Source organism: Abrus precatorius, unplaced genomic scaffold (genome assembly GCF_003935025.1).
Source record: "Abrus precatorius isolate BTA unplaced genomic scaffold, Abrus_2018 Scaffold10, whole genome shotgun sequence".
Lineage (NCBI taxonomy): Eukaryota > Viridiplantae > Streptophyta > Magnoliopsida > Fabales > Fabaceae > Abrus > Abrus precatorius.
In genome coordinates this window covers 3,013,604-3,039,820 of record NW_020874292.1, presented here as the reverse complement: position 1 = coordinate 3,039,820, position 26,217 = coordinate 3,013,604, and the positions used below count along the sequence as shown (strand labels likewise).

The following is a 26,217-nucleotide window of genomic DNA, read 5'->3' as shown; positions in this document are numbered from 1 at the left end:
CACTGAAATTGAGACTAGGACAAGGTAGAGTTGTGTGTTGTTGGCAAAGTGTTTGCTTGATTTTTATGTCAATCCCTGTTACTCCTAACCTCAACTCCTTTTGGATGTTGAGGTTGCTATAGAATTCACGAACAAGATGATACAGTGATTTTTTGGTCTCTAAAACATTGATCGGCTATAGTTCTCCATCAAAATAATATACATGTCAAGGACCTTTTGAGCTTTCACCTCCTTCTTAGTTACAATTGGAGTACTTGAATAAGTGACTTCTATGAAAGATTCCTTAGTAGGGATTGGGTGTTGTGGGTGAGCTTGAAGCTTTTCTTGTAGAGGATTCTCGATTTGAGCTTTATTTTGAGCCCTACTCAGTGTTTAGGAAATTTCAAAGAGAAAAGGATGGATGAAAGTAGAAAAAATGAACCTTTGTTTTGAAAGAGAAGTAGCAATGACCACAATTCAAGCATGAATTTTTCTGATGATAATCAAGTGATTAGCTTATTAAAATTATTCGTTTGATCGGCTAGACTGACAAATATAATCAATTAAAAGGAGTTATGATCATTTTTTATAGCATCTTTTATGCCTGATTACGAGATCGAAGAACTAAACTTCTTACTAAAGCACAGTAAAAAATATTTTTTTTTTGTGTAAATAGTCTATTGTGGTCCTTTTCATGGGACTATCATCTCACGACAAAGATAACTTGACCTTGAGCTTGTCAAAATTTCTGGAAAGAATCTACTTTTTGTTAGATCAGTCACCATTGAATTTGAAACTATCATAGTATAGTGTTGTTAGTTATTGTTAAAGTGTCTGCTTTGTTTTAATCTCAATACCCATCACTTATGACCTTACAACTCTAAAATCATTTGTGATTTCTATCATATGGGAAAATTGAGCAAATTACCTTTTCCGTCTAGCAATAGTGTTAGTGGTGCTTGTTTTGATCTTATTCACATGGATATTTGAGGGCCTTTGAGCATCACCTCTATTTCTGAACACAAATATTTTTTAATTGTTGTTGATATTTTTTTTAAGTACACTTAACTTTTTCTTATGAAGTTCAAAGTTGAAACGAGATCCTTAGGTCTCATTTTTATTTCTTTTGTTAAAACTCAATTTAATAAGAAAATAAAAGTCATTCAAAGTGACAATGACATTGAATTTAACATGTCTACTTTATATGCTGAACATAGTATTCTCCATCGCATCTCATGTGTTGAAATCCTTAACAGAATTCAATGGTTGAAAGGTGATGAGGTTTCTCAAACTCCCTTAGAGAAAGGACTTAACTAAAACTAGGAACACTCAAATTAAAAGAGGAAATTACGGTTTCTATGTATAGCTTGAACCTTAGAAATTGGAAGAACAGAACTAACTTGAGCAAAGAAAACAAATAAGAAAAAGAAAAGAATTATGAACTGCAAGCGGAATAACAATGGGTTGTATCTCGTGCTACAAATTTTGGATTGCGATGTTTCAAAAACAAGGTGAAAGACTACGTTTTGAAATGTAATTTTGGCTTAAGAATCACCAAAAAAGGTATTGTATAACAAGAGATATGATTTGGGCTAAGTTGAAACAAAAATTGAAGATTAAGATGAAAATTGGCATATATTTAAACCTTAGGTCAGATTTAGATTTCTCATTGTTATTGCATATTAAATAGAAAATTAGAATAAGAAAGAGCAAGAAATAGGCGCCACAAACCTATTTGGTTGATAAGTCTAAGATGATTGCCACAGTAATGAGAATTCTTGATAAGACTTTAGAAGTAAGAAAGAATCCTAGCCTTGAGAGAAAATCTCATAATTTTGAATTTGTTTAATATGAATTCTATCTTTTTCATTCAGTTCAAGTGTTTTAAGCACAATGCAAATTAAGAGTTTGTCCATAATTATTAATCTCGGGTAACGATAAATAACAGCTAACCCTTAAAAATACTATAGCAGAATAGTGTATAGCAGAATGACCGCTATTTAAAAATTTATAATATGTATATATGTATATGTTATGTGCACAAAATTTAAATATAAATACTCAAGAAATTTCACATAATCATTATTCCATTGCCAAACAATGTCAATATTTTCTTCAGTGGACTTCACTAAGCCACAAGTAGTAGTTCTCCTCTTATAAACTAGCTTTTAGAAGTCAGTTAGACTCAACTTTCTCAACAACTTATAACTTTTGTTATTTTTTTATTCAAAACACTACATTAGAAGTTAAAAGGTAGGAGATGGAGGAATAAAACCCATCAAACTTTGAATTAGGTTTCACTAAAAGAATAAAACATATAAAGGAAATTTTTTACTCTTTTTTTTTAAAATAAAAACCATACATATATGTATATTTGATATCATATCATGCACACACACAAAAAATTTAATTAAAAATTATAATAAATTATTTTGAATTTTAATTTAATTTTTCATAAAAAAAGAAACCAATATAATAATTAAAATCAAATATTTTTATCTTTTATTTTATTAATGAAATACATTATAAATATGCCAAACTATTTAAATTTACAAATTATGAATCTCTTAATTTAGTCAAAATAAATAAAAGCCAAGCTTAATCATCTTTCAATAAACTTTTGGAATTAATAAATTTAATTAATTCTACTTATTGTTCAGGGAATTTATTTAACAAAAAATTGGTAATGCATGTATACCAAAAAGATTAAAAAAAGATAGAAACAATTGTATACAATACTAATTGATAATGGTTCAAATAACGAAATTAATCAAGTTATTTAAAAACAAAGAAAGAATATCCACCATCTACCAAAAACCGAAGAAACAAGGTTGATCAAATGTTACATTTCTTTCCCTTTTCATATCAAGCAAATATAAAACTCGTAAATTAGATTAAGTTAAATTTCGTATTGAGAAATTATATCAAGTAACGTACGCAATTGAAAAGTGATGAGAACCTCAAACTTACTAGCAAAGAAGAAAATATTATTAAATTCGAAATGCTTCCGAAATCAGTATGTACACCAATCTAGAAACCTAAAATATACAAATTTTTCAAAAATCCAAGGACTGAATAAAATATTAAACGAGTAGCAGAAATAATTAGAACAATTTTGAATCGTATTCTGGGCTAGAAGCCATTCACAATCGCCAGTAGTATCACTAATCCCCGTTTAGGTAGGGAATTTTAATGGTCACTTTGGATGCATCAGAAGAGAGCGCAGGACCTGCCTTGAGCGAAGTTCTTGCTGACTCCAATGCTCGGGAAGTTTGAAGGGCCATCTCAGCATGGAGTTGTATACATGTCATAGCCATCTACAGTTAAACCGAAAAAAATTATTTGGAAAAGGGAAATTAACCAAGCATCAAACCAAACAATAAAAGGGTTATGAGGGGGCTTTGTAAAGCTCTACGGCAGAGAGAACAAAAAGGGCCAAGTAGCATGTTTGGAATCACTTAAATTTACAATAATCACATATTTCTCAAAAGTTCTCTTCAGAAGCTGGGAAAAAGACGCTAAAATAAAAATCCGAGGGATAATAACGTGCTATCTCGGTCCATATTTTAAAATCACCTACATTGCCTAAATCATTGAAATAAATATGAAAATAGAACACAATGAGACCAAGATTGAGGTATCATAATAAATATTTTTTTGGTCTAGGTCCTTTAGGACCATGCATGAGACAATATTGATCAAGTTAGGACTAAGACTAACTCTTTTGGTAGGAATTTTTTTCATATACAAGGTTCAAACTTCAGATGAGACCTTGATTAAGGGAAATCAAATATACACCACTCCAACCAACCACCCATTGGTTATCATGATATATATTTAACTTTGTTTAGGGTTAAGTAACTATATCTGCAACCTTACCACCATTAACTGTAGACCAATGCATAAAAAGCATTTATGAGGCCAATGTAAAGGCAGAGATAATTGAAAACCTAGTAAGAAAAGGGGGACATAGATTCTCAACTGCTTCGAAGCTTCAAATTTCTTTTGCTTACCGTATAGCATTCTCTATCTGTGTCTGACTCAGCTACCTCAAGTGCCCATGTGCGGATCCATTCAAGGCCAGTGGAAATTTCAACATTTCCTTCAAGTAAGGCAGATGAAAGGTAAGCAGGGTGAAGGGCAACCAATACGCATGCAGCTGCAAACAGGACGGCTCTTCTTACATATGCTTCCTGGTGATGGCATACCTCTCTGCATGAGTTGAAATGCAAAAAGTGACAATTTTCCCTGCATTAGCACACTAGCAAATCCAACAAATAGAACACAAACTATCAATTAATTATCACACACGTAAACACACTTTTGGGAGTGAGATTAAGGTTTTAGATTATGCCAGGCCTCAAAGGGTTCACAATTAAATAGACGGCTAATGTCTCAACCAGTACCTGGATCTTAACATATCCAGGAGGGAAGGAGCCAGCACAGATGCTTCAGGATGCATCGCTACAGATTTCATACAAACCCCAAGCATATAAATGAGTTTCCCCAGGACAATAAAATCCCTGCCAAGCAAGTCAACACCATGCCTTTTTTTATCATATCCCTCCATGGCAGGAAGCATGAACGCAGCAGCATACATGGGAAACTTATTTTGAGAAAACTCCATCTGGTTTTGTTGTGCAGGAGATCTTAGGCTCCACCGGCGTGTTTTCCCTTTCTTGACCTGATTAGGTTTTGGGGGAAGTTCCCTCTCATAGATATTTGACCAATTCAACAAAGTGCCAGTACCTGAGATCTGTTTCCAGGAACCAGCTCCAGGAGTCCCTGCACTGCTTGGCAAGAACCAAGGTCGGGTATCTGAAACAACTGAAATAAGGGAACTAGTCTGATGTTTGGGTTTCATAATTTTTGATTCAGCAAGCTCCTGAGCTGCTTCTGTCATGACATCTAGTATCATAATGCGCTGACTGATATCTACGTTAGGTGAATACAAAAGCTTGTTTAGTGTGTCAAGTGATTCAAATGGGCAGGTGACTGCTAAGGCAACTAATGCTCTTTGTCTTTTGTCTTCGGTTGATTCTTCTGCACCTTCTAAAGCTATATCAGAGCAACGAACCTGAACAAGAGTTCTGGTCAGATCCTTGGCTGTGTGTTTTAGTTCATCTGGAGATGCTCTTATGAGCTTTTCAGCTACATCAAGAGCCCTTTCCACCTGCAGTTGAAGTTAAAAGTTTACAAAACATCAAACTTTCAGCAAAAAACCAGGATACCAAGAGACTTGCGCTAAAGGCAAGAATGCAGCAGGTCAATCACACTTACACAGGACTACAAATTGGTTTTTGAATAACTCAGTCTAAAGTGATTAAATATTACTTGGTCATTGCAGTAATTGTTAAACAACTTAGTTCATAATCAATTATACTTTATTATCCCAAGAAATTAATTGCATTAAGTGTAAGAGTGGTAGATGATCAAAATGCAACTAAAAGTGTTCTGGCAGCAAAATACAAACCCCGTCAGCATCATCAGATTTTCTAAGAGCAGCAACTACATCAGCCAACTGTGAAAATTTTCTTTTCAAATCCGAGTCATCATCTGACAAATCATATGGCTGTAAAGATGAATCACTTGAGGAATATGAATTCTCACTAGCACTGTCATCATCATCCTCATTGTCAATGTCTGATTCAAGATTCAGTGCTGCTGGATCAAGAATCTCATCTGGATCAAGCACATGAAAATCCAAGAACTTCTCTTTACCCTTTACACTAATACTTCTCTCTTTATTGGAAGGGGAATCGGAGTCCCTCATTGGACCTGACACTGGAGATATTTTTGTTCCCTCAACACTTTTATCTGTGCAATTTGAGGCCACCAGAGTACCTTTATTGGAAACAGTGAATTCAAATTCCCAATCAATTGTCTCCCCACTGCAGCTGTCATCCAGGTACAACGGATTTTTTGGATCAATAATTTTAGACAATGCCAAAGCAACACAGCTAGCCATTTTTCGTACTAAATGATCAGGACTCTCCAGCCTACCTGAAACAATTTCACAAAAATTAGAAGACAAACATCAACAACTTATGCTGTCAGAAGGAATGACAACCCAATTTTTATCAGCTTTAATAAGACTACTGAGTGGGAGTGGGATGGAGATGGACCCAGGAAAAAGGAACTCATCAAAGTAGTTACATTCTCAATACAAATTATTCCATCTTCGTTTTACAGTATGACTTCTTGATGAATATATAATACAATGATTGACAAAACTCCAGTAATGTGGCTTGAAAGGTCCTTAATCAAAAGCATCAATACTTGTTGAATTTGAGCTTTAAGCCTAACTTAATCCCCAAAAGCTAGCCTATGAGGTGAGGATTGTTTTACCTTTTATAAGTTTTTATTTAGCCATATTTGTAGTCAATGTGAAATTTTAATACACTCCTTCATACTCAAAATTGAACATCTAGAGCGTGAAAATTGTAAGATTGTTTTTTTTAACATAGCACTAGGAAAGCCACAGGACTAAGAAAGTTGTATTAAGAAATCCATGAGATTTAGGTTAATTGCACTGGAAAAATTTGTGAGGCCAAATTTTTTGGTCGTCAATTAAAGATAACCTAATATCAGATGTACGATAGGCTTTAATACTATGTTAAATTTAGACTTTTAAACTAAACTCAACTCCAAAAACTAGCTCACAAAGTGAAGATTATTTTAGCTTTTATGAACTTTTATTTAACCATATCTATAGTCAATATGAGACTTCAACAAAACCCCACACTCATTGCAGGTTCATGTGTTGAGACTTAATTCCACCACATCCAATCTTGAGCATAAGGAAGATGTTGAAATCTCACATCAACTATAAATATGGCTAAATAAGATCTAATAAAGGCTAAAATAACAATCACTTTACAAGTTAACTTTAGGGTTGAGTTAAATTTAAAGTCCAAATTTAACATAGTATTAGAGTCTATCATAAATCTAATATTGGGCCACCATTGACTTAAAAAAGAAAATGATCCTACAAATTTTTCTAGTGCAATTAACTTAGCCCCATAGATTTTCTAGTGGCTTTCCTAGAATTTAAAAAAAAAAAAAGTCCTACACTTTTCACGCTTTAAATGTCTAATATTGGGCATAAGGGGATGTGTTAGAACATAATTTCCACACTCTAAATGTCCAATCTTGAGTATGAGAAAGTGTATTGAAGTTCTATAAATATAGCTAAATAAGAACTTTTAAAAGTTAAAACAATTCTTGCCTTACAAGCTAAATTTTGGAGTTGAGTTAGGCTTAAAGTCTAAATTTAACAATATGCTTTAAATAACAACATAAATTTGATAGGATTGACATATTTGGCTTGACTCAAAGCAGGATCACAGATTAAAACAAGTTCAAGAGGAACCATTTGCCTATCTTGAAGACCCCAAATGACTCATAAATTGTTTCTAGATCTACCACGCCCTTCCTTTGTGCATGGTCTGGAACATAAATAGTGTACTGAAGAATTAAGAGTAGGCTGGGTAATAGTTCTAATCCCATATAATCCCTCTTGCCATCATATTATCTACACTCAACATTAAGTAAATGATATAATTACAGCTAACTCCTTGAAGAATCAAGGGCATGGCATCCTTCATCCCATCCAATTCCTCCTTAGACATAGTCTCTAGAGAAAGGCCTAGTGCAGCAGATATATCTGAGATAAATATAGGAAAAATAGATAGATAAATGCATCATTACAATAAAGATGGTATCAGATACAGTGAATGCTGAAAGGAGAAAAGCACACGAAATTGTTATAATTATAATGCAGCAATATACACATAGGAAGGAGCTTTGACACAACAGTTAAGGTTGCTGCCATGTGACTTGGTGATCCATGGGATGTAACAATGGAAAATGGAAATGGATTTTCCACTTACAAGGGTAAAGCTACATGCATCTGTCCTCTACCAAATCCCCACCCCTTTTAAATTAACATATGGAAACTCTGTATTCCTCAATGGTATATTCCACATTTTTCAGTATATTAGCTAACAAAAAAGGATACAAGCTTGCTGCTCAATAGGTACTGTTTGCACAAATTCTTTCTTAGACCAAACTGCTACCAAACGATGGACTGTGTTCAAGAGTCCAGAGCGATTATGTCCTGCTAAGGTTGTACCTGGGGGCTCTTCAAGCACAGAAAATTGAAGTATCCATTTCAGACAGCTAACAGGGAATACTTTCCATAGCAGGAATTTGTCAACAAACATAGACCTGAGGAGAAGCCAGGAAAACACAGCAAAAGTTTTGGTCCTAAGCACATATATAAATACTGGTATTTCATTACTATTCTAACAAATAAAAAGAAGGTAAAGAAAACACTGCTTATGATAGCATCAGTATGCTTACATAGTCTAAGATGTGTGCATCATGGTTTAAAGACTTAATGTCAATAAATGGTGTAATGCATGAACATAAAAAATTAGTTTAAATATATTTCAAAGGGAAAAAATGTTGTAATCACTGACAACCTATGAATATATTTTTTGGATTTGGCTCCTCTAAAGTGAGGAAATGTGTAAAGTGAGAAAGTGAGACTTTATCCACCAATGATTTAAGTTATTTTGTAAACAAAACTAACTTAAATCAATGGTGGATAAACCATCACTTTTTCACTTCATTTGTTTCCTCACTTTAGAGGAACCAAATTCATATTTTTTAATATGGGGGCACCAGTTGCCTCCCAAAGGGCTAAACCCATTCCATGTATTCTATAGATTATCAAAATGCCTGTCAGGAACCTTCTAACACGATCAAGAGGCTAAACCTTCATGACACACTCATTGCAAGGATACGCATGCATCAATTATTTTAATAAAAATTGTGATATCCATAAAAAATCCTTATTATACATTATTGCAATATTTAATAACCTGTTCAGGTTAAAGTGCAGAAAAGACAGGGTAGAGCCGTGGGAGGAAACAAAGTTAATTGGAAGTGAAGTTAAAATTTCAAATTCATGTCTTTCCCCCCAAAATAATTCTCATCATCCAAAAATGTTTAACCGATTTTATTTCCTTTAATTTGGATGTTGTGCCATACGCAAAAAGGAAATGGAGCATTAGTTCCAGATTATCCATGAACAGAAGCAAAACAAACTAATATCCACTCACCTGACAGAAGCCTGAAGCTTAAAAATTCGATGGAATAACAACCACAGGACCCAATATGCTTGAACGCCATTTGCTTTTTGAGTTGCTAGATTATGAAAAATCTGCTCAGAGATTCTTTCCGTAGTATAAGGATCCCTGATGGATTCAATAATTCTCAACCAAAACACACTGTCTGATTTTGACTCAAGCAAATCCTTAGTAACTGAATCATTACTTGATGATAAGCAGCTGTTGACAAGCTTTAGAACTCGGGGTATTAATTCACTACATAGCAGATCTACAAGAAAAAAGACTTGATCAGGAAACAATTTTGATAGCTAAACAGCTAGTTCAGAAAAAAAAATATATCAATTATAGTTGACAACAGGACACTAGGTGCATAGGATAAGAGTCATCACAGTCACAGCAGGTCACCAACTTTGTTTAACCAGTCCCTTTCAACAATTCTAAATGCAGTTTTGTTGTATTTTCCATTATGCATAGGATGAGTCATAAAGCTTCCAATTTCTCAAACATTATTAATCCCATATCATAGCAAGGAGCAGCAAACCCTAAAAATGCTTTAGTACAATGGCCGCTACATAGAAGGATAAGCATACAGAAACAATCAATTTATACCACAAATATAAAATTACAAATGCTCAAAAAATAAAAATAAAAAATTATCCAAAATAAGACATATATGTGTTTAGTAATTACAACCCTTTGTCTAAACTCTAAAGGAGTTGGGAAGAAAAAAAACAGAACAGAACGGTGAAGTAGGAAGTATGATGAAAGAACATTGCACATGCTAAAAAGAAAAGAACAGAGACCTATCAGCTATGATGCTTGATCTGAACAGAGACCAAAGGATAAGGAAAAACAGAGATACGTGAATAGAGACAAGAGCATCATGGTTTGCCAAAAACAATGCCAGCTCGGCAGGTTGGTGTTTGGAAGCTAATCAGAGGCCACATTCCATCTTCTTCCATTGAAACACGGTCAAATTGAGTGTTTTTTTTTCCAAAACAGAAACCCTAAACATCTACAATGCAAAACAATGGTGAAGCAAGAAAACACCCAAAAGTTATGGGTTTGATAACTCAGAAAACAGGGGTCAAGAAGGGATTTATTGCTATAAATAGCTAGCACCCATGACTGCTGCAATTTTTCAAGATAGCTGCTGCAATTGAAAGCAATCCACAATAGAAACCTTTAAGTGGCTTGAGGAGATGGCATGCCGCTCCATTGCTACAGCATGCCATTGATCACTATGTCTCAAACCAGTAGTTTACCAATAGCAAATCCAAATAGTACATCTCGAATCCAACAGAGAAGTCCTAGATTCATTAAAATAACAAGATATCTAACTACCAAGTCATCTATTTTCAAAACAAAATTACCAAAGCAGACTGTCTTGAGAATTTTATTTGGTATGAACAGTCTAAAAATCAAGGATTGTTATAAGATAGAAGATTAAATTGATGTTGACAAGATTGAACAGTTTTGGCTAGTCCATTAGCAATTCAGCAAGATGTGTACACTCTCAAATAGCACTCAAACAAAATTATTATATTATGCTTTCAGAATGCCATCATCCAACTTTCAAGAACTGTCCAGAAGTGTTGCTTAACACAGATTCACATCAGTGTCAAATTATTCATCAAGATTTCAACCAGGACAGTATTAGAGAGTTATTTGTTTACTTGGATTACGTCAAGTCAAAGGACACAACTCATGTGTCTGATTGAAATCATGCTATGTCCAAGGAAACTAAATAAAATCTCTAAGTTGTACATTTACTATTTAGGTGAGGATTCAAAAGATCTAGCAGTATAATAGGTTACAAACTTGTAGTGGTCCATAACCTATGGCATTGTCCTTATAACAATGTATTTCAAACCTTAAAAACTTGATATTGATGTTAATTTCATATTGATTCACTAGCTTCCTTTAAGTTGTGTCAAAAAGCTCATGGACAAATGTTGCAAATAAGAAACTAAATAACATGCTTTCTGCAAAATATAACCCATGTGACACTAGTTATCTTCTGAAAACTATAACCTGTAAGAAAAGTGACCACATGCCTTTTATTTTTCTTCACAAAATGGTACAGCAATTACAACATATTGTGGCTCTGAATTTTTTCTTTATAAAAGGAAAAAAAAAAAGAGAGAGTTGGTTTAACAGAAGATATAAATTGATGCAGTTAATTTAAAGAAATTAATGATACTAACTGATACATGTAGTAATGATACTAACTGATACATGTAGTTAAAAAAACCTGTTCCAGTGTCTGAAAAATTCTAGTTACCAGCAGAGCCACGGCGACAAATGCGAGAAAACATTTCCCCTACAAATAACAGGGCACCATTTTTGTCCATTTCATCCTTTTCTATATTTTCTAGCAAAATTAGTTCTCTCTCTTCTGCCAGTGAGAGTAGTTGGACAATAATCTGCTTGAAGAACACACTGAATACTCTTGGTGAAGAAAACACATGAAATACTTGCAAAGGAACTCAGAACCACAATAACATAATCTAGCTAAATCCTCCCAAGGTCATATTCAATCAATGGAAATAGTTAAAAATCATATGTTAATCATGTTAAAAGAACTGCAAAACCATGTCAACATATAGAACCCATAAACTATCTAAATCAAGAAAAGAAAAAAGAGGATACTGTGATGACAATGAAGTCAGGGAGTTCATTCTTGCTTTGTCAGGAATAGATGCAACAATCTGTGCCACCCTAGATACATCCAGCTTGATCCGTTCATCTATAACATTTCTCACTTTAGAAGCACTGCCACCAAACTCTCTTGCTATCTGAAGCACCCCATTATTTTCAAGTAAGCACAGTACAATCAATCTGTTATAAAATTAGAGCCTGAATAAGTTCTTCCCAGTGTTAATTAATTTGAGATTAAACTTCACACCCAAGTAAGCACAAGCATGTTGATAACAAGAGTTACAGTAAATGAATTTTAAGACAAGAAACTGCATTTAAGAGAAAGCGCAATATGAACATAAATACCTTTCAGAATTTGAGAGGACAGCATTAACATCAAGACCATCACTTCCATTCTGCTGGAGAAAAGGAACCAAAATCTGCAGCACCTCAGTGACCAATCCACGGACAAAGAAAACATCATAAACATATTTCAGCGCGGAAATGGGAAAACAAGCCAACCAATTGGATGCAACATCTGCAGGAGGTTTCACATATTATATGAGAAAAAACAGGAAAAGCAAAAATGCAATATTATTTCTGTAGCAAAATTATAAAATTTGAGAGAAAAACCAAAAAACATTTATAGCCTCAAAAAAGACATTACCAAGTAATAAAAACCTAGCAAGTGTAGGAAAAGCAGCTCCTCGATAAAACGCACGCCACAACCCATCTCGTTCTTCTGCGGAAGGAACTTTCACCCCGAGAACCTGCACACGGCACAAGAAGAAAGTGAAATTACGAAAAGTAATCAAAACGACGAATTCCGAGGCAAAAACGACCACAAACCTGGTCTCGGTAACTCTCGCCAATGCTATCTGCCACGTTGGATACATTCATACAAAATCAAAATATTATTTCGAGCCAGTGAAGTAGTGCACATTGATTCCCAGTAAACAAACAGTGAAGATGTTGATTCTACTTAAGGCTATAATGAACAAACCTGAGAAAAGAGAAGGGTGAAGGGGAAAAAGAAGGGTGGCTATGGAGCGAAGCGCACAAATGACTTCATCAACGTGCTTCGCGTTCTTCATGGCCGAAATCACTTCGGCAACCTTGCTAACCACTGCACCTTCCAATTCTCTCTTCTCTAAACCTTCCTCCATCGGCGGTTTTTCCCAAGTTTCCCTTCTCCCTCACTCTGCTCCGCCGCGAATTTGCACGCCGCTTGAAGTTGGGATCTCTAGAAACGAGGTCGTTTGGTTGAAAATATATGTTCAAATTGAAATCTCACGGCAATTTATCAAATTAAACAAGTCAAAAATTAATCATATAAATAAACTAAGTGTTTATATTCGTCAAAAATTTAAATAATTCGATAAAAATTAATTCAATTGATACGGAAGAAACTAGTGACTAATGAATAATTCTTTCCAGAATTGTGAAGAGAAAGATATCTTAAGAGTTGAGCACAAATTCAGGAAAAATTTTGTTTAAAATAAACTAAGTGTTTATATTCGTCAAAAATTTAAATAATTCAATAAAAATTAATTTAATTGATAAGTAAAAGCTAAGTGTTTATTTCATTTTATTTTGAGTATAAATTTATTTGAACTAATGATTTATTGGTTTAATAGGAACGCGAAACTTTAATTGAGTCAATGATCAATCTTAATTTTATAATATTGATGATTGAATAGTACATAATTGACTTAACTTTTTATAATTTAACTTTTTTTTAAGATTACAAAAAAATTTAATAAAATTGTTAACATGAATTACATTTGTATATCATTAAAATATCACATGGATGTTTATTTAAACTAAAATTAAGGTTTTTTTCAACTTCGAATATTGGAGTAAGTTTATTTTTTTGTTATGAATGTCTTCATTGTCATACTCCACTCAATTTTACTTTTTTATTTTTAGATTTACTTTAATTGTCATATCTATTCATTATGTCTTAAAGTTGGCAAACAAATCATTTGACTCACATTAGTCTGAGTCCTTTGAGTTTGAGACTTTGTTCAATTAGGTAAAAAAAAAAATTACTTCTTATCTAAGTCTTAAAAATAGAAGTTAAAAGTCAAACACTACCTAAATTTACAATTTATACTTACATATATTAAACTATTCTAATAAAGAAAAAGTTAAGATAATCAAAACTAAAATATAATCTCTAATACTATGATTTAACAAACATAAATAAAGGAATTCATTTTACCTTCCAAATTATGTCTTTCTATTATTAGAATGCACAAAATCTTTCTAAAAGTTGAATGACTTCTTTTTGTTTTGTCATATACAAAGAATTAGGTGTGAAGGTGAATTTTTATTAATACACATTTTTTTATACAGATACCACAATGTGGTTTTCAATTAATATTGATTTATTATTGAATATTATATACATGGTCCCGTGGCATGTTAATATTATGCTTACATGCAGTGGGTTTCACTTTTGTTATTTTGAATTTGAAAAATAAAACATTTGTTTTATACAAATACATGCAACATGTGATTAATAATTTATAGTATATTTGGTTGAATATTTTTTCTAATTCTAAAGTGAGTAAGGAAGAATAAAAAAGAAAAATACTAGACTAAATGACTAAATGTATGTTTAAGGATGCCAAACTCTAATAACGTAATATTACCCCATGTACCTACTACCATCACATGTGAAAAATAATAATTGATATAGAAGTTTTTCCATGTAAAAAACTTAACATAGATGTTCAATACGAATGTTATAAAAAAGAAATAGTTTAACACTAAAAATATTAAAAAATAAATTTTACACGTTAATATGTGTCACATGCTTAAAGTCATAATGATTATTAATGATAGATTAAAGAATAATGAACCGAAAGTAGACTAGATTGAAATATAAAAATTTTAATTTATTTTCTAAATTTGGATTCATTAAAAATAATGACTAAAATTCAATTATTTTAGTAGAGCTCATCATTTTTATTTTCTATCTTCAAAGTCATTAAAAGTAGCATGAGTCATCAAATGTCACAAGGTCCCAAAGTTTGGCAAGAACTTTTTAAGGATAAATTACTTTTTAATATTTCAAGTATATTATTATTTTTATACATTTCAATCTATCTAAATACAATTATATTTTGTTTAATTTCATTCATATTCATTTTTATCTTTTTCATTTATCTCAAATATATCTTTTGGATCTACAAAAAGTATAGGTGAGTTTTATGTAATTAATTAACATAAAATCTAAAATGAAAAATGCTAGTGATAAATTATTTCAATCATACCTTCTCTAATTGGTCATTTTTTAAAAGGTCAAAATATTTAAGTTTAATTAAGTTTTTGATCCCTATAAATATAGGTTGTTTTGTGATAAGTTCCTATAAAATTTTTTGTTATGATGTAGTCTCTAAAAAGTTAAAAATTTATAATTTAGTTCTTGTTGTTAACCTCCTCTCTGTTAAGTGTTAAGTTGACTGACGGAAACTCATCTCAGCACTCCACGTAGCCATCTCGAGGCTCAATCACAGCCTATGTGGCATCTCACGTTATTTATTATTTTTTATTTAAATTAATATTTATAAATAAATTCCTAAACATATTTTACATAACTTCATAAAAGTTCCTCTAACTTTTTTTCTTTCTTCTTCGCAATCCCTCTCTTCCCCTCTCCCACAACCCCCTTACAACACCCCTTCTTCCTTCCCTCTTCCTCCTCCCCTTTGTTGTTTTCATCTCATTTCTCACTTATCCCACCAAAGCTTCCACGCTTTCTCCACTTGCTATGGTCACATCATTTAACTCTCCCTTAGTTCCCTCTACTATGTCATCGTTTCGACCCTCAAAATTGTCAAACACTTCCTCAAAATGCATGAACCCTCATTCTCTAACCGCTTTGTGATTCACCTCTTATCCTACGGTTCCTCTTCACTCCCTATGGAAGCTTTTGGAAGTTGATGTTGATGCGAAACTCTTTACGCTTATGAATAGTGTTATTTCAAGGATGACTATGAGTCGAACTTGCCATGAGAATGTTAGTGACGTGACGAATATGAAGAAGATGGTTGTGGATATTGTTAAGCTAGTGGAGAAGTTCAATGTGTCAGATTTTGTCTGGTTTTGTAGGAGTTCAGATTTGTAAGAAATGAAAAAGAGAGAGCGGGGTGTGGGGAAGAAGAAAGGATGGTGCGGATAAGAGAATGGGAAGGGATGGTACGGATGGTAGTAAGAGTGTGGGTATTGGAGAGAAAGGGATGTGGAGAAGGGGAAAGGAAAAAAAGTGGTGCAAATGTGAGGAATGGGTGTAGTGTTGTAGAGAAATAGGAGCGTGGGTGTTGGAGGGAGAAGGATGTGGAGAAAGGGTAGGGAAAATGGAAGGGAAAATGGATGATGCAGATAAAGGAATGGAAAGGGTTAGGAAAGAAGAAAGGTGCGGATGGGAGAATGGAAGTGGGTGGAGGAGAGGGGTGGTGCAGATGCGGGTGTTGAAGGGAGATGGGTGTGGTAAAAAGAAAGTGTTGCAAGGAGAGAAGTGTGGGAAAGAGGAAACAGTGGTGCGGATAAGAGAATGAGAAGGGGTGGTGTAGATGGGGTGAGAATGTGGGTATTAGAGGGAGAAGGAGTGGAAGAGGAGAGTGGTGTGGATGGAAGAATGGAAGTGGGTGAGAGAGAAAGGTGGTGTGGATTAGGAAAATGGAAGTGGGTAGGGGAGAAGAATGGTGTAGATGAGAGTGTGAGGAAGAGAAAGAGGTGAGGGAAAAGAGAGGGAATGTGGGGGAAGGGGAAGAATAGTGGTGTGAGGAGGCAGAAGGGGAGGGAGTGGAGGTGAGAGAAAAGAGAGGGATAAGGGTAGAGGAGAGATGTCTGAAAGGTATGAAGAAGGATAAGGGAAAGAGGAAGAAAAAAGGACTTTTATGCAATTATATAAAATAGATTCACAAACTTATTTGCAAATTTAATTTTAAATAAAATAAATAAATAACGTGACATACTACGTGAAGTGCTGAATTAACTCTCCGTCAACTAGTTAAGTACTTAACAAAGATGTAATTAATGGAAGGTGTTAAATCTTAAATTTCTAACTTTTTAGGGACTACATCTTTAAAAAAAAATTTATAGGGACTTATTACAATACGACTTACATTTATGAGAATTAAAAACATAATTAAGCCAAATATTTATTTCATAAAGTGATCGTATTTTAAAATTATTTTAATTTTTTAAAAATAGACCAAAGTATGTTAAAAGAAGTACTTTAGCCATCAAATAAGTGGATCAATTGGTAGAAAGTTATTGTAACTTAACATATAATATTGAGTTCGAGTCTTAATTCAATAAATACAGATGTATTAAACATGCACATTTTCCTTATATTTTAGTAAAAAAATCCTAATTTGTTTTAAACAAAATGCATACTCACTTGCAAGAACTTTAATTAGATGGAGGATTCATTTTTATTTTTATTTATATAAATCAACATAGCCATTTTTCTATTACAAAGTTGCTTAGGGCAATTTTTTATTCTAATTTTTATACATTAGAGCAACAATGGAACTAACTATTAGGTTGAGATTTTCTTTTACAAATATTTCAATTTCACTCCACTAAAATTCACTAGCTTGTTCAATAAATAATTCTTTAGAAAAATAACAATTCATGCCACACTTGGATTAAAGACTAAGTTGTAGTGAAAATGTTACTTGTTTTTATTGTTTTGAATGTATAATATTGTATAATTTGAACATCCAAGAGTTTGACTTGTATTTATTTATTTAATTTAAAGAAATTGGAAAGTTTTGGATTTCACCAAAATAATGTAGCTTCAATTATGTCTCTCGGAGATAATATAATTCTTATATATTGTGACTTATTATTATTGTAAATATGTTTTAGGTTTAATATAAGTTTTAAATTTTTTACATCACAAAAAATTTAAAATGTAAACCAATTCAAATTATAGACGGTAACTAATCTTTATTAGTTAAAGCAAAATATATCATTCTCTCATATTTAACAACTTACAATCTAATCTTTTACACAAATTATAAATTTAATTACCATATCAATACATATTAAAAAACATAACAACCTGATAAAAAAATTAATTCTCTAATTTAAACCTTTAATTATCTAATTTTAGTAGTCAATTTCTTCTTACATTATTTATCAACACCCACTACATTTTTAAGAGGAAAGGTTACTTGACTAACATTAAGATTAATATCAACATATGCAAAATAATCAATAGTCAATGTGTAAGAACATAAATTACACAAAAATTGCATCTCAAGACAACTTTAAATCATGTTTATTCACACAAATAACCATTATATTTACCAATATTTAAAACATATAAAAAACAATCTAGTAGGATTAGCTTTTATTTGTGATACTCTAACAATTTTTTCAACCCACGATAACAAACACTAGCACTTTGTCCTTTGTATTGCAATAGTGATGACCTTAAAAGATGAAGTTACAATCAAACTTCTATTATTATTAGTTACCATTAAAAGTGTATCAATATTAAAATTATAAGTGATGTAGATAAGTAACAAAAAATGATGGAAAGAAAGCCAACCAATATTACTAGATAAAGTGGTGAAAATAAAAGAAGAAATGACATAGTTAATTTCTTTATTGTCATTTTAGCATTCATACTTGTCACTTGACAATGTGTTAAGCATTCTATTACTATATCTTAACATTATATGATTCAAAAAAACTCAAGTGATTGACAAAAACAAATATCAAAGACTATAAAAAATATTTTAAAATTTTAAAGATTAAACTATTTTATATTAACAATTTTCAAAACTAAGTTATAAAATAAAAAATACAAAAAAAAAAGTCTACATTCTTCCTTTATTAGTTTCACACAAAATTCATACAAATTTGTGTATCATTCATAACAAGTTTTTTTTTTTATATTAAAGTTATAGTTTAATCTCAATAATTTATGCATTAAAATAGTCACCAAAATAAAATGCTACATAAAAAATTAATTTGATTAAAGAATAAAAAAATATGTATGATATTATATTTTAGTTTTATCTAATTATTTAAAAAAGATGAATATAGATAAAAAAATATTTAAATTATAAATTCAATATATAATTTATTTAAAAAAATCTTAAATTTTTAATACATAATTTAAAAAGAAGTCACTTTTAAGAGAGTGCTATTTAATAGTTTAAAATAAACTCATAAAAAGTGACACGAGAGAAATAGAGAATAAATTTTGATAAACTAATACTATTGAATCACGAATTGTAAAAAATCTTATTAAATAATATCTTGATTGTATTAATTAAAAGTTTAAAAGTTATTAAAAATTATATTAAAATAAAGGTTCGCTAATTATAGTTTTAATTTTTTTTTAAATTTTAATTCCTTAATAAAAAGTGTTATTAACATTTGAAATCGCTAAAACCTCAACACGTCTAAACGAGGCAGGATCAGTTTGTTTTGGGGGGTTTTTTTGCATCCAGTGGTGTTTGTTGTTGTTATTGTTGTTGCGTATGGCGGCTGCAGCGGTGGCGGAGGGGAGAAAGGCCCCACGGCCGGGCAGGGGAGGGTTCGAAGCCCACGGTCTCAGCGAGGAGGAAGCGCGTGTGCGAGCTATCGCGGAGATCGTCAACTCGATGGTCGACCTCTCTCACAAAGGCCAAAACGTCGATCTCAACGCGCTTAAATCCGCCGCGTGCCGCAAGTACGGCCTCTCACGCGCCCCCAAGCTCGTCGAGATGATCGCCGCTCTCCCCGACTCCGAACGCCAAACCCTCCTCCCCAAGCTCCGAGCCAAACCCGTCCGAACCGCCTCCGGAATCGCCGTCGTCGCCGTCATGTCCAAGCCTCACCGTTGCCCTCACATCGCCACCACTGGCAACATTTGCGTGTACTGTCCCGGTGGTCCTGACTCCGATTTCGAGTACAGTACTCAGTCTTACACCGGTTACGAACCAACGAGTATGCGTGCGATTCGTGCAAGGTACGGTTTCGTGTTAGGATAAACGAGAATGTTAAGAGGGAATAGTTGAAGTTGTTTCGAAATACAATGATAGTTACATAAAAGTTTATTTCGTCGGTCAAATTATTTGTTCTTTGTGTATTTCGTTGTTATGGTAAATTCGGGTTGTGAAATACACATTTAGAAGCATTAGGCGTGGTTTGCATCGGTTAAATTAGTTCCTGAAGTTTGTGACTTTAAGACTAAATGGAAAATACATATTCAAGGATATTAGACATAAATTATATCATTAAGGCCTGAAGACCGATTGGACTATTTTTCAGATATAAATTACAAATATTGATGGTTATGCTAGTAGGTTTGTAAATACAATGACTTGTTAATCACTTTGTTTGTTAGGTTATTGTGGTGGTGTTTACTTATTTATTTATTGTTTATTGTGATCCTTTGAAGGATTTAGATTGTGTTGTGCTGATTTTTATAAACAATGTAATTGCTACCCTGGGTTTAGGTATAATCCATATGTCCAAGCAAGAAGCAGGATAGATCAGCTTAAGCGTTTGGGTCACAGTGTAGACAAGGTTTGGGGCTCAAATTTTGTCTGTTGAATGTTTCAAGTGCCTAAAATATGTGTAGATGTAGTGCGTAATGTCCTTGTAATTGTGATTATTGTTGTCAGGTTGAGTTCATCTTAATGGGTGGTACTTTCATGTCACTTCCAGCTGATTACCGTGATTACTTCATAAGAAATCTTCATGATGCTTTGTCTGGACACACGTCTGCCAATGTGGAAGAGGCAGTGGCGTACTCTGAGCATAGTTCAACCAAGTGTATTGGCATGACAATTGAAACGTAAGTTGCCATCTAAGTATTTACATTTACAACATATGTTTAAGTTCTTAGCATTGGACCATTGGTCATGTACAGTTGTAAATGAATGTGTTAGACTCTTTCCTTTTGTTTTTTGGTCAATAAAAATAATGTATCCTTTGTTTGTAGATCAGCAACTCTTGTGACAGTGTTAAAGATATACTTTATACATTATGAAAAGTTATCACTGTGATGTAAATTGGTTTAGTTATGAAATTTCTGGGATGTTTCTGCATTTTTTGTTTGAGCATATTTATAATTATGTTAATTGAAACCTTCTGTGGAATTAACATGGCAATAGTGTGGGTTAACACATTTATGATGAGCTTATCAAGTTTTGCACTTCTTAAATTTATCAGGAGGCCAGATTATTGTCTTGGGCCTCACTTGCGACAAATGCTTTCTTATGGTTGTACACGACTGGAGATTGGAGTCCAAAGCACTTATGAGGATGTTGCCCGTGACACTAATAGAGGGCACACTGTAGCTGCCGTAGCTGATTGTTTTTGCTTGGCTAAAGATGCTGGTTTCAAGGTTTTTTCTCTAATCTGATCTGTATTTTTCAATAGAAGACACAGCTTCGTCCTGACAATCTGGTTCTCTTATGTGTCTCTTTTGTTGCATCTTTGTATCTAAAAATTTTTTGATACAGATCCATGCATTCAAATTTTCAATAAACTTCATGCCTGGTGTGCTGCCTCATCATATTTTTCCAGACTAGAAGAAGATTTAGATAGATTTCAGTATAATTAGCCAATTTTCTAGGTTTTTGTTCCCCTAGTGGTATTCCTATAAAATTTGGAGTAGGTTAGTCATGAATGTGTCAAACTTACTCTTCTTGTCATTTGGTGTATGTTTAATTTTTTTGGCTTTTGCTTTAGGTTGTTGCTCACATGATGCCCGATCTTCCAAATGTCGGTGTTGAGAGGGACATGGAAAGTTTCCGGGAGTTTTTTGAGAGCCCCTTGTTTAGAGCAGATGGGCTTAAAATATATCCTACTCTTGTGATACGTGGAACTGGGCTTTATGAGCTCTGGAAAACTGGCCGGTATTTATCAAATATTTTGTATTCTTTAACTACTTTTTCCTCAAACACTTCAATCTTTAAACTCTATCTTAATATTCATTAGGATTTTTTTTAAATGGCCTGTGGAAATAAAAAAAATATTATTGATATGATTGTAGGTATAGAAATTATCCACCTGAGCAACTTGTGGACATCATAGCAAGAATCCTTGCAATGGTACCTCCATGGACACGTGTATATAGAGTTCAGCGGGATATTCCCATGCCTCTGGTTACCTCTGGGGTTGAGAAGGGGAACCTGAGGGAGCTAGCATTAGCTCGAATGGAAGACCTGGGATTGAAATGTCGTGATGTTCGAACTAGAGAAGCCGGAATCCAGGTTATTATATAGAAACATCTTCATTTGGAACTTTGATGTAACAAAGATAGCAAGACTTTAAAATTCAGTAGACAAATTTTTTTCACTAAATATGTTTTTGAAGCACCAACAAACATTTTGTATTTCTTTGTAGGATATTCACCACCAAATTAGGCCAGAAGAGGTGGAACTTGTTCGTCGTGATTACATGGCAAATGAGGGTTGGGAAACATTTCTATCGTATGAAGATACACGACAGGTAATTTGATCTCTCTTCCCTCTTACTCTGTTGCCAGTGCCTATTCTTATGCTTACACACATACAGTCTTCAAATATTTCCATCTTCGACCCCCATGTAAAGTGTGATTTAGGATGGGTAACCCAGAGCGTGCCTATTAGCAGTGTACCCTGATAAACCTATAGTGCTCTTTTAGGGTGTGTTCCTCCAACTCATACTCTCAAACTAAAGGAAATGTCAATTATGCAAAAGCCTAAATTACATTAGGCACCTAAATGGTTTTTATAATCCAAAGTTAATAAAAAGCATGGATAGAAGTCCTAGATAAAACCTAATTAGATGCATAATCTTAATATAAATTTCTTAAAGAGTAGATATCTAATCAAAAGATAAATCTCAAATATCTGCTTTTTTTTAGTCTAGAAAATCCCTTATGAAGGGTTAACAAAAGCCAAACAAACTAGGACAATATCTTAAATAACATAATTATCATCCAAATCCATGTATTAAAAAAAAAAACAATTCTAATCTATTCTGCAGAATCTGCACTAAAAATTGTGAAATACAATTGTAGTTCAAAGCTGGCTGTGTTCCTCTTATGCATATTTTTCCTTTAATTGTGAATCAAGAGGGATATGCCTCAACATGTTCTTTATTTTGTGTAAAAAAATTTCTGTTGCTGAAACATAGCAATGACCTTGTTTGTACTCTCTTCTCATAAACAGGATATCCTTGTTGGTCTGTTGCGACTGCGAAAATGTGGCCGTAACACTACTTGTCCTGAGCTTATGGGGAAGTGTTCTATTGTTCGTGAACTCCACGTCTATGGAACTGCTGTACCAGTCCACGGACGGGATGCTGACAAGCTACAACATCAGGTAATACTGTCATGCTAATAAAGAGATTACATGCATTGCGAATAGAAATTTTCAAATGATGAAAAAATGTGATTAAATTTGATTTTTTTGTAATTCTGGAAGCTGCCAGGCTGTTAGTGGACATAAAATTCTTTAGCCATGTATAATATATGAGAAAAAGATACACGCTGATAGTCTTACTTTGGCTTTTAACATGTCTTCTCTAGTCTTTTACTTGACCTACATTGGACCAAAATTAATGTTAACAGGGTTACGGTACACTTCTAATGGAGGAGGCAGAGCGTATTGCTAGCAGAGAACACAGATCAACTAAAATGGCTGTAATTTCAGGGGTTGGCACACGTCATTATTACAGGAAACTGGGATATGAGCTTGAAGGACCTTACATGGTGAAATATCTAGTGTAATAACTAATTATATTTATTTGTTGTGTAATTTTGCAGCATGAGTTAATGATATGTTTGATGCCTATCCTTAGGCATTCATTTATGCACATAGGTTTCCTGACTCCCTCCCCCAATTCTCTCTTAGCTAGACTAGTTTCCATAATTCACCAGTTTTCTTATGAGATTTAATATATCGGATACCTATTTTTGGTAGGTTCCACTTGAAGTTGCATCATCGAATGCACTACCATCTCTTACTTTACCTGGCATCTTGCTCGTGTAGCCCGTACGGGTTATGCGAGTTTGTCAATTTAGGAATGTTGCTATTAAATTACTCTCGTTCTCGGAACCCCTTCCGGAGCCGCCACAACTAAAAAAATTATAAGTAACATGTATTATTTAGATGTATTAATCATTATAAAGCATAACTAAACTTGTATATTATTCTTATAAAAATTTGATCTGTGATATTAATTTTCTTCTTAAAAATCGTTTTAGATAATGAATGAGGTGGGAAGCACTATCGTTGCTGCCTTGATGAATTCTTGGATGGACTAGACTTTGAAAATGTTGAATTTGGACCCATGTCTTAATCTTAAAAGTTTGATGGATTTAACTTTTATAAGTTCTGATTTGATCATATCTTTAGATGACGTAAGATTGAATTGATTTATTTTTTAATATTGAACTATAAGAGCTGCAGGACCAGGTAACTTTTACTAGACCAGGTTAATTATATTGGGTTGTGGGGATCAATTTTTTTATTTTTCACGTCAAAGATGACCGAATATTGGATCGCTGAATTTGGACTAGAAGTCTAATTCAACTTTAAAAGATAGATTGTAAAGTGAGAATTGTTTAAATTTTTCTAGGCTCATATTTAGCTAAATATGTAGTTGACTACAATAATAAAATTAATTTTTTCATAAATCAACTTGTAATAATTTTATTTTTATCTAAACATTTTTGTCTCAAATGTAAATTTTAGCAATATCAACATTAGATACAATTTACATTGATACCTTGGTGAGGAAACGATAAATTACCCCAAACTAAACTACCATTTGAATTTGAATGACGAACTATAGTTTGTTGAAAATACCCTAACATTAATGGCTCACGCTTCTTTAATATTCAAAATAATTGGGAATAGTTTTTAATCACTATGTACTGTCGTTTGTTTTTACTAAAATGATACAAAATTTAAATTCCAAAATGATATATGTTTAAATTTAGTGAGATAATTTTGTAAACATAATATAATAAGTGTATCTTAATAATAATGTGTATAACACAAAATATTGCCATATGATAAGATGAGACATCAATGTAGCACGTAACTAAAATATGACTCCATTGCAAGATGTGAGGAGGCTCATTGCTATGATGTAACTTATTTGCATTGTGTTCCACAAATATGTAATATTACTGAAGTATATCATATTCTGCACACCCCCAATGTGTTGCATAAATGAAAGGCGTCACTCACTATAATATACACGTTTGACATTTTTTATTTTAAAATGAGTTTTCTAGTTTGATGCCATAGCCAATGATGCTTGAACGTTGAGATTAACAATTTTCATAAGAAATGAATGACAACTAGACATGAATTGATTTAATTTTGTTGACATATATGTAAGTCATTAGTTCATGTGTCACGTTAACATTCTGTGCCGGTAAAAAAAGCTTTTCATTAAAACAAGTATTGAACACCAAAAAAAAAAAAAAGTTAATGCAAAAACATGTTATTGTGTCACACTGACATTTTGAAAATGTCACGGTGATGGAGAATGTAGCATATCATGTACATGCGTCACATGTTATTGTGTGTCAAGTTGTGAAGTGTAAAACATTTTTTTTTTAATGTGACATGCTCATGGGATGCGATACAAATGCATCACAATTCATCATAATAAATATTTATTTTGTTATATATAATTTATCTTAGTTATATATAATTTTAGAGATAAATGGTATTTTAATTTGTATAAAATATTTTTTTTATAATTTATTTTTCATAGGTAAAAATTTATATATCAGTCTTTGTACAAAAATTATTTTTAATTTTGTCTTTGTGGTTACAGTATGTTATAACGACTTTGACTTCTTCTCTTCTACATGACAAACAACTATTCAGTATTATAAATTTAAATTGTCTTTTAGTTTCTAGACAATAACTTTTTTATGTAATTTAGTCCGTATAGATTTTTTTTTAATTTCATGTTTACTATTATGCTGACATTTTTATATTAATGTTAAATGACATTTTTTTTATCATCTTTAAAGGATTATTTTTGATTTTTAAAAAAATTCAAACTCTGGTTTATACATTTTTAATTCATGATGTTGAACTTTTTTATACAAACTAATGTCTCTTTACTTTAAACTTGTGCAAGAATCATTTTGAGAAGACTTCATATCTTGATTCATCTTTGTATAAATATAGCTTCCAATATTTTCATCTTAAAATTCAGTACTTGTTTGCTCCATCATATTCGCATAATAATTCTCATCATTTCTCCTATTATCTTTATTCCTATGCTATTTTTTTAAGATAGTCAATTTGTGAATACAAAAATAAATAAAAATTATGATGATGATAGTGATGATTTAAAAAGTGATTTTGATTTTCTTACAAATGTACTAATGATATAAAGGAAGAAAGTTCTAAACTTTGGGCATGACTCAAGAGACATGGTTGAGATTTGAGATATTAGGATAAGGATGATAGAAAAATGG

General features: G+C 32.6%; 2 protein-coding genes across 4 annotated transcripts; one reads left to right on the top strand and one right to left on the bottom strand.

Annotated features, from left to right (window-relative positions):
- Nucleotides 1-2,948: 2,948 nt before the first annotated feature.
- LOC113863430 (telomere length regulation protein TEL2 homolog) lies at nucleotides 2,949-13,223 on the bottom strand. Of its 3 annotated transcripts, none has more exons than XM_027497010.1 (13): nucleotides 12,760-13,223; nucleotides 12,606-12,634; nucleotides 12,424-12,526; nucleotides 12,123-12,294; nucleotides 11,769-11,957; nucleotides 11,401-11,558; nucleotides 9,108-9,384; nucleotides 8,000-8,208; nucleotides 7,547-7,645; nucleotides 5,453-5,982; nucleotides 4,386-5,152; nucleotides 3,993-4,191; nucleotides 2,949-3,296 (listed from the first exon to the last, which is right to left on the bottom strand). In XM_027497010.1, exons 1-13 carry the CDS (start codon nucleotides 12,920-12,922, stop codon nucleotides 3,144-3,146), a joined length of 3,048 nt encoding a protein of 1,015 aa, XP_027352811.1. In that variant the 5' UTR covers nucleotides 12,923-13,223; the 3' UTR covers nucleotides 2,949-3,143. The 3 variants fall into 3 exon arrangements, with proteins under 3 accessions (XP_027352811.1, XP_027352828.1, XP_027352820.1); XM_027497027.1 differs by having other exon boundaries at nucleotides 2,951-3,296; nucleotides 3,962-4,191; nucleotides 12,760-12,990; XM_027497019.1 differs by having other exon boundaries at nucleotides 2,951-3,296; nucleotides 7,547-7,627; nucleotides 12,760-12,990.
- A 5,971-nt stretch (nucleotides 13,224-19,194) lies between these two features.
- On the top strand, nucleotides 19,195-23,800 carry LOC113847796 (elongator complex protein 3). The gene is made up of 9 exons (XM_027477084.1): nucleotides 19,195-19,740; nucleotides 20,231-20,300; nucleotides 20,399-20,571; nucleotides 20,949-21,123; nucleotides 21,471-21,637; nucleotides 21,775-21,994; nucleotides 22,128-22,232; nucleotides 22,937-23,089; nucleotides 23,338-23,800. Exons 1-9 carry the CDS (start codon nucleotides 19,271-19,273, stop codon nucleotides 23,494-23,496), a joined length of 1,692 nt encoding a protein of 563 aa, XP_027332885.1. The 5' UTR covers nucleotides 19,195-19,270; the 3' UTR covers nucleotides 23,497-23,800.
- Nucleotides 23,801-26,217: the final 2,417 nt, after the last annotated feature.